At 42.5% G+C, this 15,935-nt stretch overlaps 1 protein-coding gene across 3 annotated transcripts in view; it reads left to right on the top strand.

The window, feature by feature from the left end:
• Window positions 1–15,935, top strand: part of MOB2 (MOB kinase activator 2) — a 163,846-nt gene that overhangs the window by 13,608 nt on the left and 134,303 nt on the right. The window contains exon 1 of one of the 3 annotated variants that reach the window (XM_084630032.1): window positions 8,435–8,466. The exons of the other annotated variants lie outside the window; for them this stretch is intronic. Within the exon in view, the coding sequence (XP_084486158.1) occupies window positions 8,450–8,466 (17 nt within the window). The 5' untranslated portion in view covers window positions 8,435–8,449. Of the gene's footprint in view, window positions 1–8,434; window positions 8,467–15,935 lie in introns of those variants that run through there. 3 annotated transcript variants of the gene reach the window in all.

Genomic DNA, 15,935 nt, shown 5'->3' with positions numbered 1-15,935 from the left:
CTCCTTATTGTCCTTAATGCTACTGGCGGTAGATTTATTCTTGTGTCCCTTGGCTTCCTGTATCAATTTACTACAATTCCTAACTTCTGATTTATACTCATTACTATCAACTTCTCCTTTCTTCCATTTGTTGTAAAAAAATAAATAAATAAATAAATTTTTTTTTTCAGCTGCCTTCACTTCCCCTCTAAACTAGGTTTTTGTTTTTTAAGGAGCACAGTCTCTTTTTTCTTTTGTGGGACTGTGACTTTTCGGTCATCTAGTAAAGGCGGTTTTAAATTATTCTCATTGACTTGGTTTTTTGATAAATTTTTCCTCCCAGATTTGGCTCATAATTGTTCTATTAAAGCACCTTCATATTACTGGTCTGGACTTGACTCTGCTTGCATATATTAAATGTGATCAAGTAGTGACCACTTGTACCTAAGGTACCATTAACTTTTAGTTCTATGGTCAGTTTCTTTTTATCTCTTAGGATAAGGTCTAATATAGAATTCCTCTGGGTTGACTGCAACACTTTTTGAGATGGCATGTTGACCTGGGTCCTCTCCACTTCATTCTGTATTTCTTTCTGGACAGTTTATGTACTGTCAGCTCACATACTGCTTCTGGCTTGTATGCTGAACTGATGATTCACAAGATCAGATTTTAGTAGACTTTTATATCTGAATTTGAAGTGTTTGGCATCAGTCAGCATTTCTTTTTGTTTAATCATAACTTCTGTACACTTGAATGTTTGTTTTATAAGCACTGTTAGCTCATTGTAATCCCTCAATTGGGCTGAATCTACATCCAGGAAGATCCAGTTCAAAGATGAGATCCTGGGCTGGGGGTGCTTTTGCTAAAAATAACCCCACGTTAACACTGAAGTGTAAACTTTTTTTAAAAAAAATTTTTTTTTCCAAATGCGGTGGTGGGGAGAGGCCTTTACAGAAAGGAAACATAGTAGCTGTCTTACTTTTAACTCTTAGTTGCATGCCGTAGCAAGTTTGTTATTATATATAAAGAATAAGCATTGACTCAGAAACATAAAAGAAATCTATATGTTTTGAAAAGTTATGAGGTTATTGGCCAGTCCTAACTGAGCAGGCCAAATATAATTTCATTCCACTGATTATATTAATGTTGGAAAAACTGTCTTATTATGTAGGAAACATTTAAAGTGTTCATGTGTATATGTGAGAGGCAAGGTGGGTGAGATAATATATTTCATTGGACCAAATCCTGTTGTTGAGAGAGACAAGCTTTTGAGCCCCACAGAGCTCTTCTTCAGATCAGAAGAGCTTTGTGTGGCTCGAAAGCTTGTCTCATCAACAAAAGTTGATCCAATAAAATATATCATCTCACCCACCTTGTGTCTCTCTCTCTCTAATTTCCTGGTACCAACATTGCTACGCAACACTGTATATATGACGCTCTTGCACTACCAAATGAAATTCAATTGGCTGAATTGGGGTAGGCATAGGACTTTTCTTGTAGATGACAAGGTTAGCACAAACAACTAATCAGCCAGAGATTGTCTTAAACAGGACCACATCATAAGATAATTGGGTTGTGTTTAGCTATTAAAGATGACCCTTTCTTGTTCCTTAGAATTCTTTCTTAGAATCCTTAGAATACTTTGTTTTTAAATTGACAACTTTACTTGCCTTCCCTGCTCCTGCTCAATGAATTGATAACCAGTTGTAAACAGATTTAAGTGTGTTCATACAGGGTTTGCACTCGTTTAGCTAAATGTAAAATGTAAGACTATGTAAAGCCCTATATCTCTTGTGCCACTACTCTTGTACATACAAAGATGTGAGGTACCTTCTCATCAGAAATGCACCAGACCTCAGGTAGCAACTCGTATGGGCCTTTGTCATGAAAATCCATCAACATTCTGTAAAACCACTTTGCTTTCCTTCTGGGAATTAGACATTTGCAAAATTTGCAAAAAATTTGCAAAAGGGGGTTTAAGAAGCTCATATGAAGTTGCTACTAACTTCTCTGCAAGCGTCTGAAAATAGTTTACATAACCAGGAGATGAAATGTGAAAAAAGGTTCAGTGGCTTTTTTCTCAGATCACTTGTGCCAATGATTTGTTTATACCTTTTCCAAGGATTTCATACTAAGGGTATGTTCCTTACATATCTTATCAAAAGGGAGTTAAAACTCTCTCTCCTTGATTTCTAGCTTATGTGCCTAATGCCAAGAGAGAAACTTTTACCAGATCAGAGTTGTTGATTGCCATCACTCTGATTTACCTCTCCAGCATGCTGTTTGTATTGCTTGTTACTTAATACACCTGGTCAAGGGACCTAAATATTTAATTTGAAGGAACAGCCTTATTTTAAAGATGTTTGGGGGGCATTGTTGTAAATAACCTCTAAAAATGAATGTGTGCTGAATACTGTTGTGTAAATCCTACCTGCATACTGAAATCTCTTAAAAGGCATAATTGATGAATGAACAAATCTGATATATAAATAAAACTTAATCCTTTTTTTGCAGATCAGACCAATTGGATGTGGATATTTTGTGTTGAAGTATTTTAAATTACACTTGTGCTAGTACCCAAAGTCATGAGAGCTACGGCAAGAATTTACAATGAATTAATGTGTAAAGATATTGGAGTAGTTGTAAGTGTCTTGTAATAATAACCTTGGGTGACTTCAGTTCTTGTTGTCATACCCATGAAGGAAACATTCATAAGTGAATATATAAGAGGAGAATTTGATGGTATTTCCTTGTGTGTTATAAAACTAAGATGTCTTGTAATAGAAGTAAAGGAAGGCTGTGGACCCTGGTGGGAATGTGAGTGGGGGATTAACAAAAGCCTTGTAGCTATGGAGTTAAGCTGGGTCTGTGTTTCCAATGCCAATGACATCTTGATTTATGCATACTGAGAATGTGTGGGTTTTTTTAAACACTGAAGCAATAGGAAATAAGTTAGCCTGCTTAAAGTCTATATTTCCTGTAGGGCTACTTGTCTAACCAGAAGTCAAAGCCAACAGCTTTTTCTAAGCATAATCTTATCACGCTCTTCCCCTTAACTTTTTGTCTGTGTTGTCAGTCTGTAAAGCTCTAGGCTTGAAGCTGTCCTTTCTTTCTTCCCTTCCCAAAGCTCCAGAATCTCTCCCTTACAGAAAGAAGTTGGTAATGGGTGCAGAATACCTCCTGCACACATCCTGTTCGCTGTTTTCTTGTCTACAACAGTTCTGTAAAAAATGTAGCTGGAGGAAGTCTCATCCTTGCAGCCAACAAAGTTGTTCAGTGCTGGTATAGAAATGCACATGTTCATGTGCTGCTTATGGGTTTAGGGAAATACTCTTGCCTGTTGCTGGGGTTTGATTTTTAGCTTGTTTTGAAATATTTTTCCAGGATATATAATCTTGTTTCAGTTAGCATGTGATCTTGGGGATTGCCTCAGCATACACAGTAAGATTAAAACAGTCTGACAGTGGTCTGAGTATTCACTCTTATTATGAAACTACATAACCGCAGGTAAGTGCAGAGAAAAAGTGTCTAGGACAGGAAACTTAAATTTTACCCTACATATGACTCTATTTATGTATTTTATATATGCAGCTTGCTGAGGTGAGCAAGTCTGCAAAATCCAGGTTAGCTGCACTACTCAGTATAGATATACCATGAATATACAACTTTTAATTACTAAGCTGCCTGCTGCTGCTGCGTCTCTTGCTGGAAGTGACAATTTCTGATGGTAATAGTGTAGCATCCATTGTTAGATTGTTAAACCAGTTTCCAATGAAAGGAAAAACTTTGTTTAATATTTGCCCAAATATTAAAATTTTAAAAGTGGCAACTTTTTGGCAAGTGATAGTGAAATGGCTGTATTTAACATGAGCCCTGGCACAGTATCCAGAAATGTACAGCACTAGGCTAAGATTCAGGCTTTGTAAACTGATTAGTATTTTTGGACTGGAGCAGCAGTTTGCATGGCATTTCAGTCTTTTTTTTATTTTAAATTAGATTAGCATTCTGTTTTTAATGTGTGCAACAAATTGTTCTGCTGCTAAGAGAATAAAGCAAGGCACCTAAACTCTGCAATATTAGACTCCTAGACTATAAGGCCAGAAGGGACCAACATGATCATTTAGACTGGCAGCATCACCATCTCTGCTTTGCTCTGTCACCACCTATGAGGATATCCAACAAAAGTCCCTACTTCTAGTTGTCTCCACTCCCTGGTCTTTCTGTTGGTTTTAAGACATCAAGCTGGTAAACTGAGAATATGGTATGTATTGGGCACAGGAATTGATTCCCTCTGTCCAGATGGAAGGCTCTAGGATCAGATGCAGTGTGACTGGGCAGATGTAAATGAAAGCAGACCTGGTGCACAAAACCTTTTTTTTTTTTTTTTGTCCGTTGATTGCTGCTGCTTTTATATGTGCAGTGAAATCTTGTTAAGAGTACCTGATTATAGAAGAACAATGGTAAAGAACCCCCCTCCATCACGGATTTCTCCTTTGTGCACCAGATGGTGGTAGTCTACTGGTCACATGGCTTGGGAAAGTGAAACTGGGATGTGCAGTATTTAATAGTATCCACTGCATTATGTTCCCAGAAGGCTTGCCATGTGGCTGTATGAGTCTTAACTCACCTTACAGTAGGGAGTGGGTTTGTTTTGTAAGGGGAAGGTCTTTTCTTAAACTTAGAAATAGAAACAGTTAATTCACTCCCTTCCTCCTGGTGTGCTGCAACATATTGTACAGCAGCCGTTCTCAAACTGTGAGTAAGGACCCCATTTTAATGGGGTCGCCAGGGCTGGCTTTGGACTTGTAGGGCCTGGGGCTGAAGACGGAATATGAGGGCTTTAGCCCTAGGTTGGGGGGCTCAGGTTACAGGCCTCCCGCCTGGGCCTGAAATCCTGGAGCTTTGGCTTTGCCCTCTCTCCCCGCCCCCCCTCCAGCCCAGGGCATGGGGTTTGGGCTTTGCTCCTCCCCCCACCTGAGGCTTTGGACTTGATCAGGCCTGGGCTCAGTCCCCCCTCTAGGGGTCGTGTAGTACTTTTTGTTGTCAGAAGTGGGTCACGGTGCAATAAAGTTTGAGAACCCTTGTTGTACAGTATGTAAGATCTGTTGACAGAAGATGCCTGCAATTGCTGGGTGCAAATAGGTTCATTCAACCTGGCCTCCATTCAGAGAGCTTTCTCTTCACCACTTCTAAACATTCTGGCATTTGTTGCTTTATCTTTATTATTCCTGTGCACCATGTTATGAGAGGCAATGATTTGATACACTTGTTGCAGAACTAAGTGTACTGTGCTCAGCAACAGTGTTTCACAGCTCTCTAGTGTACTGTGAGATGCAGCCCTGTAGGTTTATCCTGAAGCAGCTGTTTTTGTTCTGTAAATGTTTCCATTGGGGGTGAAGAGGGGGCAAATGGAGCTGGTAGCTCTAGAGCCAGATTAGACCAGGCAGGTGAGAGTTTTGCCTGGGAAGCCCACCAAGTTTTAACAGTACTAGACCAGTGGAGGTAGAAGGGGGGAAGGGAGGATGAAGAGAAGTAAGACATTCTATTAGGATTTTCTTGTGGTACAAGAAACCTTCAGAATGTGGGTATCTCTGCATGTTGTTCTTACTACAGCCCTGTTTAAAGGAGTGTCTAACGCTTGCTGCATCAGCACAGCTGGCTGGTGTGTTGCAAAAGTGAGGTGGGGACACAAGGCCTTGGTGGAGGGGTCAAAGCATCTGTGTCCTTCTCCAGGAGAGAGAGAGGATCTATGGATTATTGGATTACCTCTTGTCAGATCATGGCAATACATGCTTCCTAAATCCCTCTGCATAGGGAGGGAGTGGTATGTAATAAAGGATGGCTTATTTTAGGCAAACTGCTTTAAACAGCCTTTTTTTTTTTGCTCTGTTTCTGCTGGAAAAAAATGGAACATTTGTGTGGCAAATGGCAAGTTTTATCTTCCAAATATGTTTACTTTTAGTGTATTGCTGCACTCTTTTTGTGGGCAGAAGTTGCATGGCAGATCAAAACTGGACAGAGGTCTTACAGTAGGTATAGAGTAGCTTTGGTTTGTTTGTTTGTTTGTTTTTTGCCTTGGAGGTAGAGGTTAAACATTGGCTTTTGTTGCCATTCTTCTTCTCTTCTCCCTCTCTCCCCTGTTATCCCTTTTCTTCAAACATATACTGGCTAACCATTGGCCTTAAAGCGGGACAATAAGTCCAGTGAAACTTATCAAGGTGTGACTTCAGGGCCTAGTTTGCAAATGGAAATCTTTAGTGTTGGCTCTTCTTTAATTTTAAACAGCTGTACAACTCTCAGAATGATTGAATTTATATTTGGGGGGATTATATCTTTTAGGGTGGGGCTTGCAGCCCTGTGAGAACCTATTGTTGATTTACCATTCAACTCCAACGGACTCTCTCTTGCATCTGTATTTTTCCTGTCTGCCATTTGCTCTGCTTGTGGAACAAATTGAACTTTCACCATCGCACCAAAATTGAAAGGAATTGAGGCTATTGCCTTGCAATGTAATGTAAAAAGTCCAGCACCTGGGACTGTCTTGGTGCATGGACAGCGTTCTGCAATGTCCAGGTTAGAATCTCTTTCCACACTCTTGTTTCCTGGTCTGGCAGGAGCTGAGATTGCTATGCAGGGAGTGAGTTCCTTCTCTTATGTGAGTGAGGTATAATGCCTCTTTCGGTTTCCTCACTGTATTGTCTGTCTCTGGAGAGTGGAAGAAAGACCATTGCAATTTGAGGCTCTGAGACATACGAAGGATGGGTGATTTTAGGGCTCCAACAAAGAGAATCCCACAAGGAGAAGTATTTGACTTGCACAGGATATGTAAAACAACCTCCCTGTGTGCTGTGAAAGTGTAAGAACTATTTTTATGCTGTGTGTTCTACAGAACCCTGAATTAGCCATCCAGCTCTTTGCAGGTGTTGCAAATATAAAACTGAGGAGAGTTGGAAGATGGTGAAATGGCTTATAGAAGGCTGACTTGTAACAGAGGCTTATGGTGAGTACTCAGCGTACTTTGGAGTATTTTGTTAAAGAAAAGGCACTTTATAAAAATAATTATTGAAGAAATAATTGTAGTAGCTGATCTGCTCAGGTTTGAGTTCTTTGCAGAGACGCACCATACTTGGCAGTCTCACTTATTGCCTAGGAAGTGACGCTCAAACTCCTGCAGCTCTAATTGCAAACTTTGTTTTTTTTCTCCACCACAGTGTAATTGGGAACATTTCACCATGGGAGTGAATTTGGCAAGAGGAAAGCCCTCTGTTTGCTGCCCAAGTAAAGCAAACAAACAAATAAGGAAAACAAAAGAAGCTCCCTGCCTGCCCTTCCTCCCTCACTCTCCCCTCCATTTTTTGTAGTGAAATGGCTGGCACCACTATGCTATTCTGCAGGGAAGATAGACTGTCCTGTCTGGCATTCCACACAGATGGCCTGGAATAAATCCACAGTGAGCAAGGGAGAAAATGCCACTCTCTCAGTCCTGCTCTCTTGATTATACAGAGCGAAGGCTAATGTAGAAAAGTATGTCAATTGAATCTACTTCATATTTCAAAAAAATACATGGCAGTTTTGTCTCTTGGGTTGTTATTATTAGCTTCTCTCCTAATTGTGTAAGAGAACCCTGGGCTTATGCACCAGATAAATAGCAGTGGGCTTGTTTGTGCTGATGGAGGAAGAGCTCCATCATGAAGTGCCTCACCACAGAGTGCCAATAGGTTATCTGAGTAAAAGGGCAGGCTAAATGGGTTTAAAAGAGCCTCATGAAGAAAAACATTTTTCTGCCAATCACCTTTCTCCTCTCTAAACAGAAACAATTTGCCTCCACCTGTAAGAGCGATCAGGTTTCAGCCCCAGCTCAGCAAATACCAGCGCTGATCAGGCACTGAGGACAGCCAGTTGCTGTACTTTCAGAGTCAGTGAATTGTGTCCATGAAAAATCTGATTTCCTCTGGTCTGATGAGTTAGTTCCACAGATACCATGAACCTAGACTTTGGGTACCATCATGCATTAATGACTCCAGATCAAGCCCAAGCAAAATATATGGTAAACAGTGACTTTGAAAGTCCAGAACTCTAAATCAGTTTTAGGGTAGTGCATATTAAGAATAAGACACACTTCTTCTGCAGGCAATCAGGCATTCCCAGATTAGGTGCTCGTCTGGGTTGCTTTTAAGCGAAGCCTTCCACACACAATTGGGTTTGCAACTTCTGGCTGCGTGCTGATCAAGTCTGTCGATAACATGAGAGTTGACAGTTTCTCCTTTCCTGTAGCTTTTTATGTTTGTTCAGACACCATTAAGGAAGCAGAACACCCTACTTTTAATTGAAAGATGTGATAAGGATATTTTATATCTATCCAGCAGGCAAAGGCTGTGTCACGTATTGTTGTGGTAGTTAAAGGGGGAAGCTAAACTTTGTCAAGTGAAGTAGATTATAAAAAGAACACTGGCAGTGACCTGATGGGCTGATGCCACAACAGTCTTGGTGAGTAAATCTTTTAAAAATACTAGAACTTGACCCATAAAACCAGTTGAAATGACCGTTCTTTGTATGCATTTAGAATTTGTAAAATGTCCCCCATCCATACAAACACCTAAATAAAGTTATGGAGCTGGAGAGCAGCTTCATTGTATACTTAATGACCAGGCAAGTTTGAAATTGTGTTGTCTTCCCATAAAGTATTTTAGAAACAGAACGATGATGCACTTTTCTCATAGGGAACAGTGGTGGCAGTAGGGTTGTGCTACCTAGATGGTTGCATAAGGCCCAACAACAGATGAGCTCACTCAGCCCGAGCACCATCCCACGTATCCCTGTTGCCAGAGGGCTGCAACAAAGAAAGTGTTCCCTAATATCCATCCCTCTCTATCCCCTAGCATGCAAAATTGAACTGCGGCCCTACCTCCTGGTTCATATAGAAGAGCCCCTGGTGTGGTGGTGGCGGCAGACAGTGTCGTGTCATGGGTGTGGAGGAACCTAGTCATAGGTGTGGAGATGGAACTAGATGTCTAAGTTGGCTGAAGCCCCGCCAAATTCTATGCCAAAAATATTAAAATTCTGCAAATTATTTGTTAAGAAATAAATGTGGAGGCTCCAGCATGACAGGGGGAAGCACAGGCCGCTGGCTGCGCAGAGATGGGAGATGACCCTGCAGCCCGTGCCTTCCTCTCCCCCCGGGATATGGACTCAGTGGTGAGGTTGTGCCCCAATCCTGTCTCAGCACAAGATCTGGGCCTGTTCCAGAAACACCCCAGCACCCTATTCCTCTGCGCCAGGTGCATCGGGTGTGGGCAGGCAGGCTCAGCCCAGCAGAATCCAAGTGTGGAGGGGTCCAGATGTGGGACGTAAGGTTTTTGTGTGGAGCAGTCTGGATGCAGGTGTCCCAGTGGGGGGTCTGAGTGCAGAGGGGGATCTGGATCCACAAGGGCTTGTTGTGGGATTCCAGGTGCAGGGGCAATGGGATTTTGCAGGGGGGGGTCCAGGTGAAGATGGGCTTGGCAGGGGGGTCTGAGTGTTGGGGGAGTGGAGCATGGTGGGGTGGTTCAGGTGCAGAGGGTGGGGCTGCTTGGGGTGGGAGAGGTCTCAATGCAGGGGGTGGGGCTTGGTGGGGGTGGGTCAGGTGCAGGGGCACTCTGGGTGGAGGGGCTGAGGCTCGGGGGAGTGGGGGTTCTGGGTGTGGAGGGCTTGTGGGGGGTTCTGAGTGTGTCAGGGGGTGAGGCTCCATGGGGGGCGGGTATGGGGCATGGGGGTTGAGTGGACAGGAGCCTCTCCCCACACAGTGACCCCTCCCCCTGCTGCTGATGGGTGATGGGGGCAGGAAGTGGGAGGGTGCGGCGCTTTCTGCAGCCGGGGGAGGTTTCTGGGGGTAGTCCCAGCTTCGGCTGCTCCTTGCAGGGGAAGAGGAAGTCTCCTTCTTCCCTACCCACAGCCCAGCTGGGACGAGCAGTTGAGCCGACTGCAGGGTAGAAACCACCAGGCAAGGCATCATAGGTGTAGTTTGATGCTGTATTTTTGGGAGGGGGCGTGTGCACGTGCCAGTTGTCCGCTTCTCTCCCCATGCCTGACTGGCCCTTACTGCTGCCTGGAGCCGTACCTCTGCTGCCAACGTTGGAGGGGATGGGCCTGCTTAATGGGGGAGCCCCAGCTACTGCTGAGGGGATGCCACATGCTGGGCTCCCCTTTTTCTCCCCTTTCTCTTGCCCCTTGCCCCACCCCCCCGGAGGCACTCACCATTGTAGTGGCACCAGGATGGTGGCCACGCAGGGCGCCCAGCACTCATAGAAGGGGAAGATGACCAGCACTAGGACCCAGGAGGCTGCTGCAGAGTCAGTGAGCCAGAGCAGCCACCCTCCCTCACCCGGCAGGAGAGGAGCTGCTCTATGCCACCTCTTCTGCTCTCTTCTCAGGCCCAGCTTGTGGGGAGAGGAGCCTAGGGAGCCAGAAACATGCCCAGGGAGAGAGACAGCGTGGGAATGACTGAGCACCCTCCCTCCTGGCAGGCTGAGCAGAGCAAGTGTTGAGTAGCTCAGCACTTGCAGAAAAGAGCAGGGGCAGTGACGCTGCATGCCCCCTCTCCCCTCTTTGGGAGGGCAGTGCCCCTGTGCCCCCACAAACTACACCCATGGGTGTGTCCTGTTTTCCCTCCTCCATGGCAATTTACCTCTCTGCTGGCTGCTCTGGGCACTTGAAACAATGCACCTGTGCTGCTCGGGGGAGGGAGGGGAGGTGTGGCTGGTCTTGTAGCGTCCCTTTGCTCCCCACCAGAAAGTCATTTTTCTGCAGGGAAGCAAAGAAATCTGCAGAGGACATGAGTTCTGCAAGTGTGCAGTGGCACAGAATTTCCCCAGGAGTAAGAGTTTACACTTGGCCCTGCTCTAGATTTGTGAATGACATGAGTGATTGTACTGTTCCCCGTGTATGGTTAAGGCCCCAGTAGAGAAAAGCATGTATCTACAGTTAAATGTGTTTCAGTGCATTGCTCTGTTGGAGCATGGGGAGGTGGCAAAGCACTTTGGGAGGAAGTAATCTTCCTCTGCCTACAATAACACATTCTGGTGGTGGCAGATCTGAAGCATTATGTTGATTCTTTGGACAGCTGAGTTTGAGTCAAGGTTGAGTGCTGTGACTTGGGGCAGTTAGAAATTTTTATATTTTGTTGGTGCTTCCTGTGGATAAAGACAAGTGCATGTCAAATATTTTAGCATTGTTTTAGGAAATTTATTTTAGGTGTCGCTTTGTTTCAAAGTGGAAATGTACAAATAAACAAGCCCCTAGCCCAGTAATTTATCTTAAAGCATTCGATTTTGCCATGCAGCGCCCCCATCTCCACCTTTGAATCTCTTAAATCCCTTTCGATACTGTTTTTATATACCTTCATGGGAGTAAGCGTCCTAAAAATCTCTTATGTTCACAGAAGCTTCTGTGCTGATTATCTCTGTAAACTCATATGCAGTGTTGTTGTAGCGATGTCGGTCCCAGGAGATTAGAGAGACAAGGTGGGTGAGGTAATATCTTTTATTGGACCAACTTTGATCACAGAGGGCCAGGGGTGAATGACCATGGGAACTGAACTATTCTTTCATGGCAGCTCCTCCAGGTCAAGGCTACGATATATTGCCAACATGGTGGAGCCAAAGATGCATTTCTGCCATCCATGCAGTGCTGGTTTTGTGGATGGAGAACTTCAGTTCTTGGAGCTACAAATTCAACAATTGTCATCAGCCATTAAAAATAAGAAAGGAAAATATTTAAATATTAAAATGTTTATCATTATACTTCGGAACATCATACATTATTCAATGTTTTTTCCAAAGCACTTATGCACAATGATTATAGGACTTCTGCCTGGACGCACCTTACAGAACAGACTATAGAGACAACCAGTCTGTGCAGTCCAGGAACATTGCTGTAGTGCTTTGCCAGCTTTCCCTATATAGTGCTTTGACCCTGGAACGCTGCAGTACTCTTTGGCAGTACTGATTAGAAAAAAAGAAAGGGGGAAAAAATAAAAATAACCAGAATCTGAGAGAGAAAGGACAGAGCAGAGCTAAGAGGGTTCAGGCAATCACACTTAATGCAGGTCTTCTACCAAAAAGTATAAAAGTTTGAAGAGAATCTACTGAAGTTTGATTGTATTACGATGTAAGTTTGATTGTATTACGATGTAAGTTTGATTGTATTACGATGTAAGTGGGTTACTAGACAATTTATTTACTGTATGTGAGTAAATAGAATAGAAATGGTGGGGCAGGATCACTTTGTGAAGAGTTACTGGAATACTCAGGTATTGTTCACTCCACTCAACCTAATCTTAAAATCCTGAGAGAGAATTGATAGCAAAATAATGATTCCTTGTATCACTGGTCAGGTATTAGACAGGCAAGGTGGGTAAGGTAATGTATTTTATTGGACCAACTTCTGTTGGTGAGAGACAAGCTTTTGAGCTTACACAGAGCTCTTCTTCAGGTCTGGAGCATGTGTTAAGGGTGTCACAGCTAAATAGAAGGTAAAACAGATTTTTTAGCATAAGCAGTTGACACACATTTCAAGGGACTGTTCAAGGTGAAGTGGCCCATTAGCACATCTCCAGATGTGTGTGTGTGTGTGTGTGTGTGGGAAGCAGCATTCAGATGTATGATCCTGGTCCAAACCACTGAAGGTAAAGGGAGCCTTTCTGTTGACTTCAGTGGGCTTTGGATTAGGCCCTCTGAATTTGAAAAGCCAGTTTTATTTTGCATTGTAATAGCATTACGTACATGCCTCATCAGCTCTCATTCCTGGATCTGTGCAGCTGTTTGTCTCAGAAGAGCTCTTGGAGATTGCATGTGTTCTAAAGTAACATATTGAATATAAATTGGTGCCCCAGTTCTCTAGTTACCTGACTAGCACAGTCTGGTACTTACGGCCAGTGTTGTGAGAGAGGACCCATATACACTATAACAGGAAGTGGTTTCCTTCAAAGTAAGTCCACAAATATCTTCCAAGATTAAGGACTTATTTTACCCAATTTATAATAAAAAGCTTGATGACCGTGTTACACTCAGATGTTTCATCCTTCACTCTCACAGGTCTTTTTGTTTAAGAATACAGACCCATTTCTTTGGGGAGAAAAAGCAGCTTTGGTGAGCCTTTCACGATAAAAATGTTTAAAAGGTATGTCAAACTTTGGACCTAACCAACTTCCCAAATACCCATTCTGAAATTATCTCTGTACTACCTGTGCATGAGGATGCACACATTTATCTGACCCTCCGTTCTGCATGTCTTGCCCTGTAGTGGCTGTAGCATACAAAGAATTTAAGTCTAATACTACTATGCAAGTCTGAGTTTTTTTACTGGTTTCCACGTGTGTATACGCCAGTACAGGCCCTGTGGGGGCTCTTATATCAAAGTATCATGTCCTAAATATAGTTAAGAAGAAAAATGTGGTAAAAATAAGGGGTTTGACGAGCCAGGTGGCAATCAAAAAGAAGCTCTCCGAAGTAATCAGCCTTATGTACTAATTTGTTGTATTTCTTCTTACAGATAGTATATTTCTCTATTTTGTTGCATAAAGTTCCACCAGAAGGTAGACTACCACTACCTATCCAACAGGATCCAACAACATATAAACTGAACACTTCTAACAAGAGAAAGTTAAGGGTAACCCTGGCTAGTGAGAATGCATCTGTTTATGAGCAAGTACATAGCATAGCTGCAGTTCATCTCCCCTTTCACTTGGCTTGGCAGGTGAAGGGACGCTGGATTGAAAGAGCTGCATGGCTTGTTACAACAAGGATTGCTGCCCTAGCCTGATTCAAGCGATTAATATGAATATTTTTTTAGTGGGGTGAAGAGGAAGGAGATATTAGAAACTAGACTCCAGGTAATACCATTTTTGTAGTTATCAAACAGTGATTCTCTCCTGGTAATTACACTTAAAATCAAAAGAGGTTATGAAATACACAACAGGAAGAACAATTAAGACACTGGACAGGGAACTGAACATAAGAATGGCCATACTGGGTCAGAGCAAAGATCCATCTAGCCCAATATCTTGTCTTCTGGCATTGGCCACTGTCAGGTGCCCCAGAAGGAATGAACAGAACAGGTAATCATCAAGAGATCCATCCCCTGTCGCCCATTCCCAGCTTCTGGCAGTGAGACTTGGGTTCTGTTCTTGGCTCTGCCACTGACCTGCTGGGTCAACTTTGGCAAGTCACTTCACCTCCCTGTGCCTTAGTTTCCCTGTCAGTAAAGTAGGGAACCTCCTTTGTAAAGTACTTATATAGCTGTTTTCATCAACTCTCATACAGCTAGGTGATGGTCACTATTGTTCATACTTCTAAGAATATCAGCTAGATAAGCAATTGATTGAATAAGAGTGCTTTGATATTAATGTGTGTGAGAAATAGCTAGACAGAGGAATGGATAGATGAGCTACTTCTTTCAGAAGGTACCGGTTATTTTGGTTTACTCTTCAAAAACAGAGTACTGCAGGGTGCAGCATATTGCAGAGGTTGGGATAAATGATACCACAAGCGCAGAAGGAAAATTCACTACACCAACAGGGTAGAAATCAATGGTTGGCAGGCACAGCAAGGACCATCAGCCAGTTGATGGGTCCTTTGCGGCAGCCAGTTGGTTCTGTTTAGTGAGAGCAACATTTGTCCATCACACGAGACTTTCATCCAGCTTTGGACAGAATGATGCTGTGGTGATGGCAAAGATGTCCTTCAATTTAAGATTGATTCACTGAAGCTTAACTGCAATCTGCAAACCTTCTTAGGCTCAAGGTATGTCTAGTTTTCTGGAAGAAATTTTGCATTTATCTGTCATTTCTGGAGGAGCATGAAGTCTTGCAGGCTGTCTGCGTGTGTACGTGTGCGCGCACGTGTCAGTCTCTCTCTCCGTTAATAGATTGACTAGACTACTTTTCTTCCTTTCATCCTGGCCTGGTCATGACACTTCATCCTATTGATGTTGCTTCATGAAATATGTTTATAAATGTGCATGCACAGACCTGCAAATCAGCAAAGAGCTTCAGGGTGGTAAACTAACCTGCTTCTGTATTGTTCATGTTCCTTAGAGAGAATGAGTTAAGGGAATCAGCTCCGGTAACTTATAGGTTTTATTGTTTGAGGTATGAAATCTTTCACTTACTTACCATTATTTAATTGTTTAACCAAAATTAATTGCAATTGCAGTTTTAATCACACTGTTAAACAATAATAGAATGTCAATTTAAATTTATTATAAATTTTTAGGATGTGTTTCTACATTTTAATTTCAATTAAAACACAACACAAAGTATACAATGCTCACTTTATATTTCTTATTACTGTAAAAAAGAAATAAGATAGTATTTTTCAATTCACCTCATACAGGTATTGTAGTGCAATCTCTTTTTTGTGGAAGTGCTACTTACAAATATAAAATTATTTTTTTACATAACTTGCACTCAAAAACAAAACAATATAAAACTTTTATATTTATGGAAGATAATGCTTATTTACCATGTCACTTTCAGGTAAATAAGAAGCTGATTGCATTATCTCCCATAAATTACATTTTTTTAATAGTTTGACAGTCCTAATTTTTGTGTGGTGAAGCTAATTTTTTTTATTTGCCTGCAGAGTACTGCTAAACATGATTCTTTGTCAATAACTTACTCTGACCTTGAAATCACCTTGTTTTGCCAGTCTGTTGAATGGGGATGGCTTATCTACCTTTTAAAAAAAAAAAAAATCTACACATGTATATGGGGTATAGAAGGAGAGGTAGTATCTCTGAAAGTGAGGGCAGTTTCACTCTGAGAGTATGTCTGCACTTCAGTTAGACACCCGTGGTTGGCCTGGGCCAGCTGACTTAGTTTCATGCTGTAGGGCTGGTTTAATTGCAGTGTAGAGTTTCGGCCTCAGGCTACAGCCTGAATTCTAGGACCCTGCAAGGTGGGAGAGCCCCAGAGCTTGGGC

This window comes from Lepidochelys olivacea (assembly GCF_965140295.1).
Source record: "Lepidochelys olivacea isolate rLepOli2 genome assembly, chromosome: 6".
NCBI classification, from domain to species: domain Eukaryota; kingdom Metazoa; phylum Chordata; order Testudines; family Cheloniidae; genus Lepidochelys; species Lepidochelys olivacea.
This window is presented reverse-complemented; position numbering and strand designations above follow the sequence as displayed.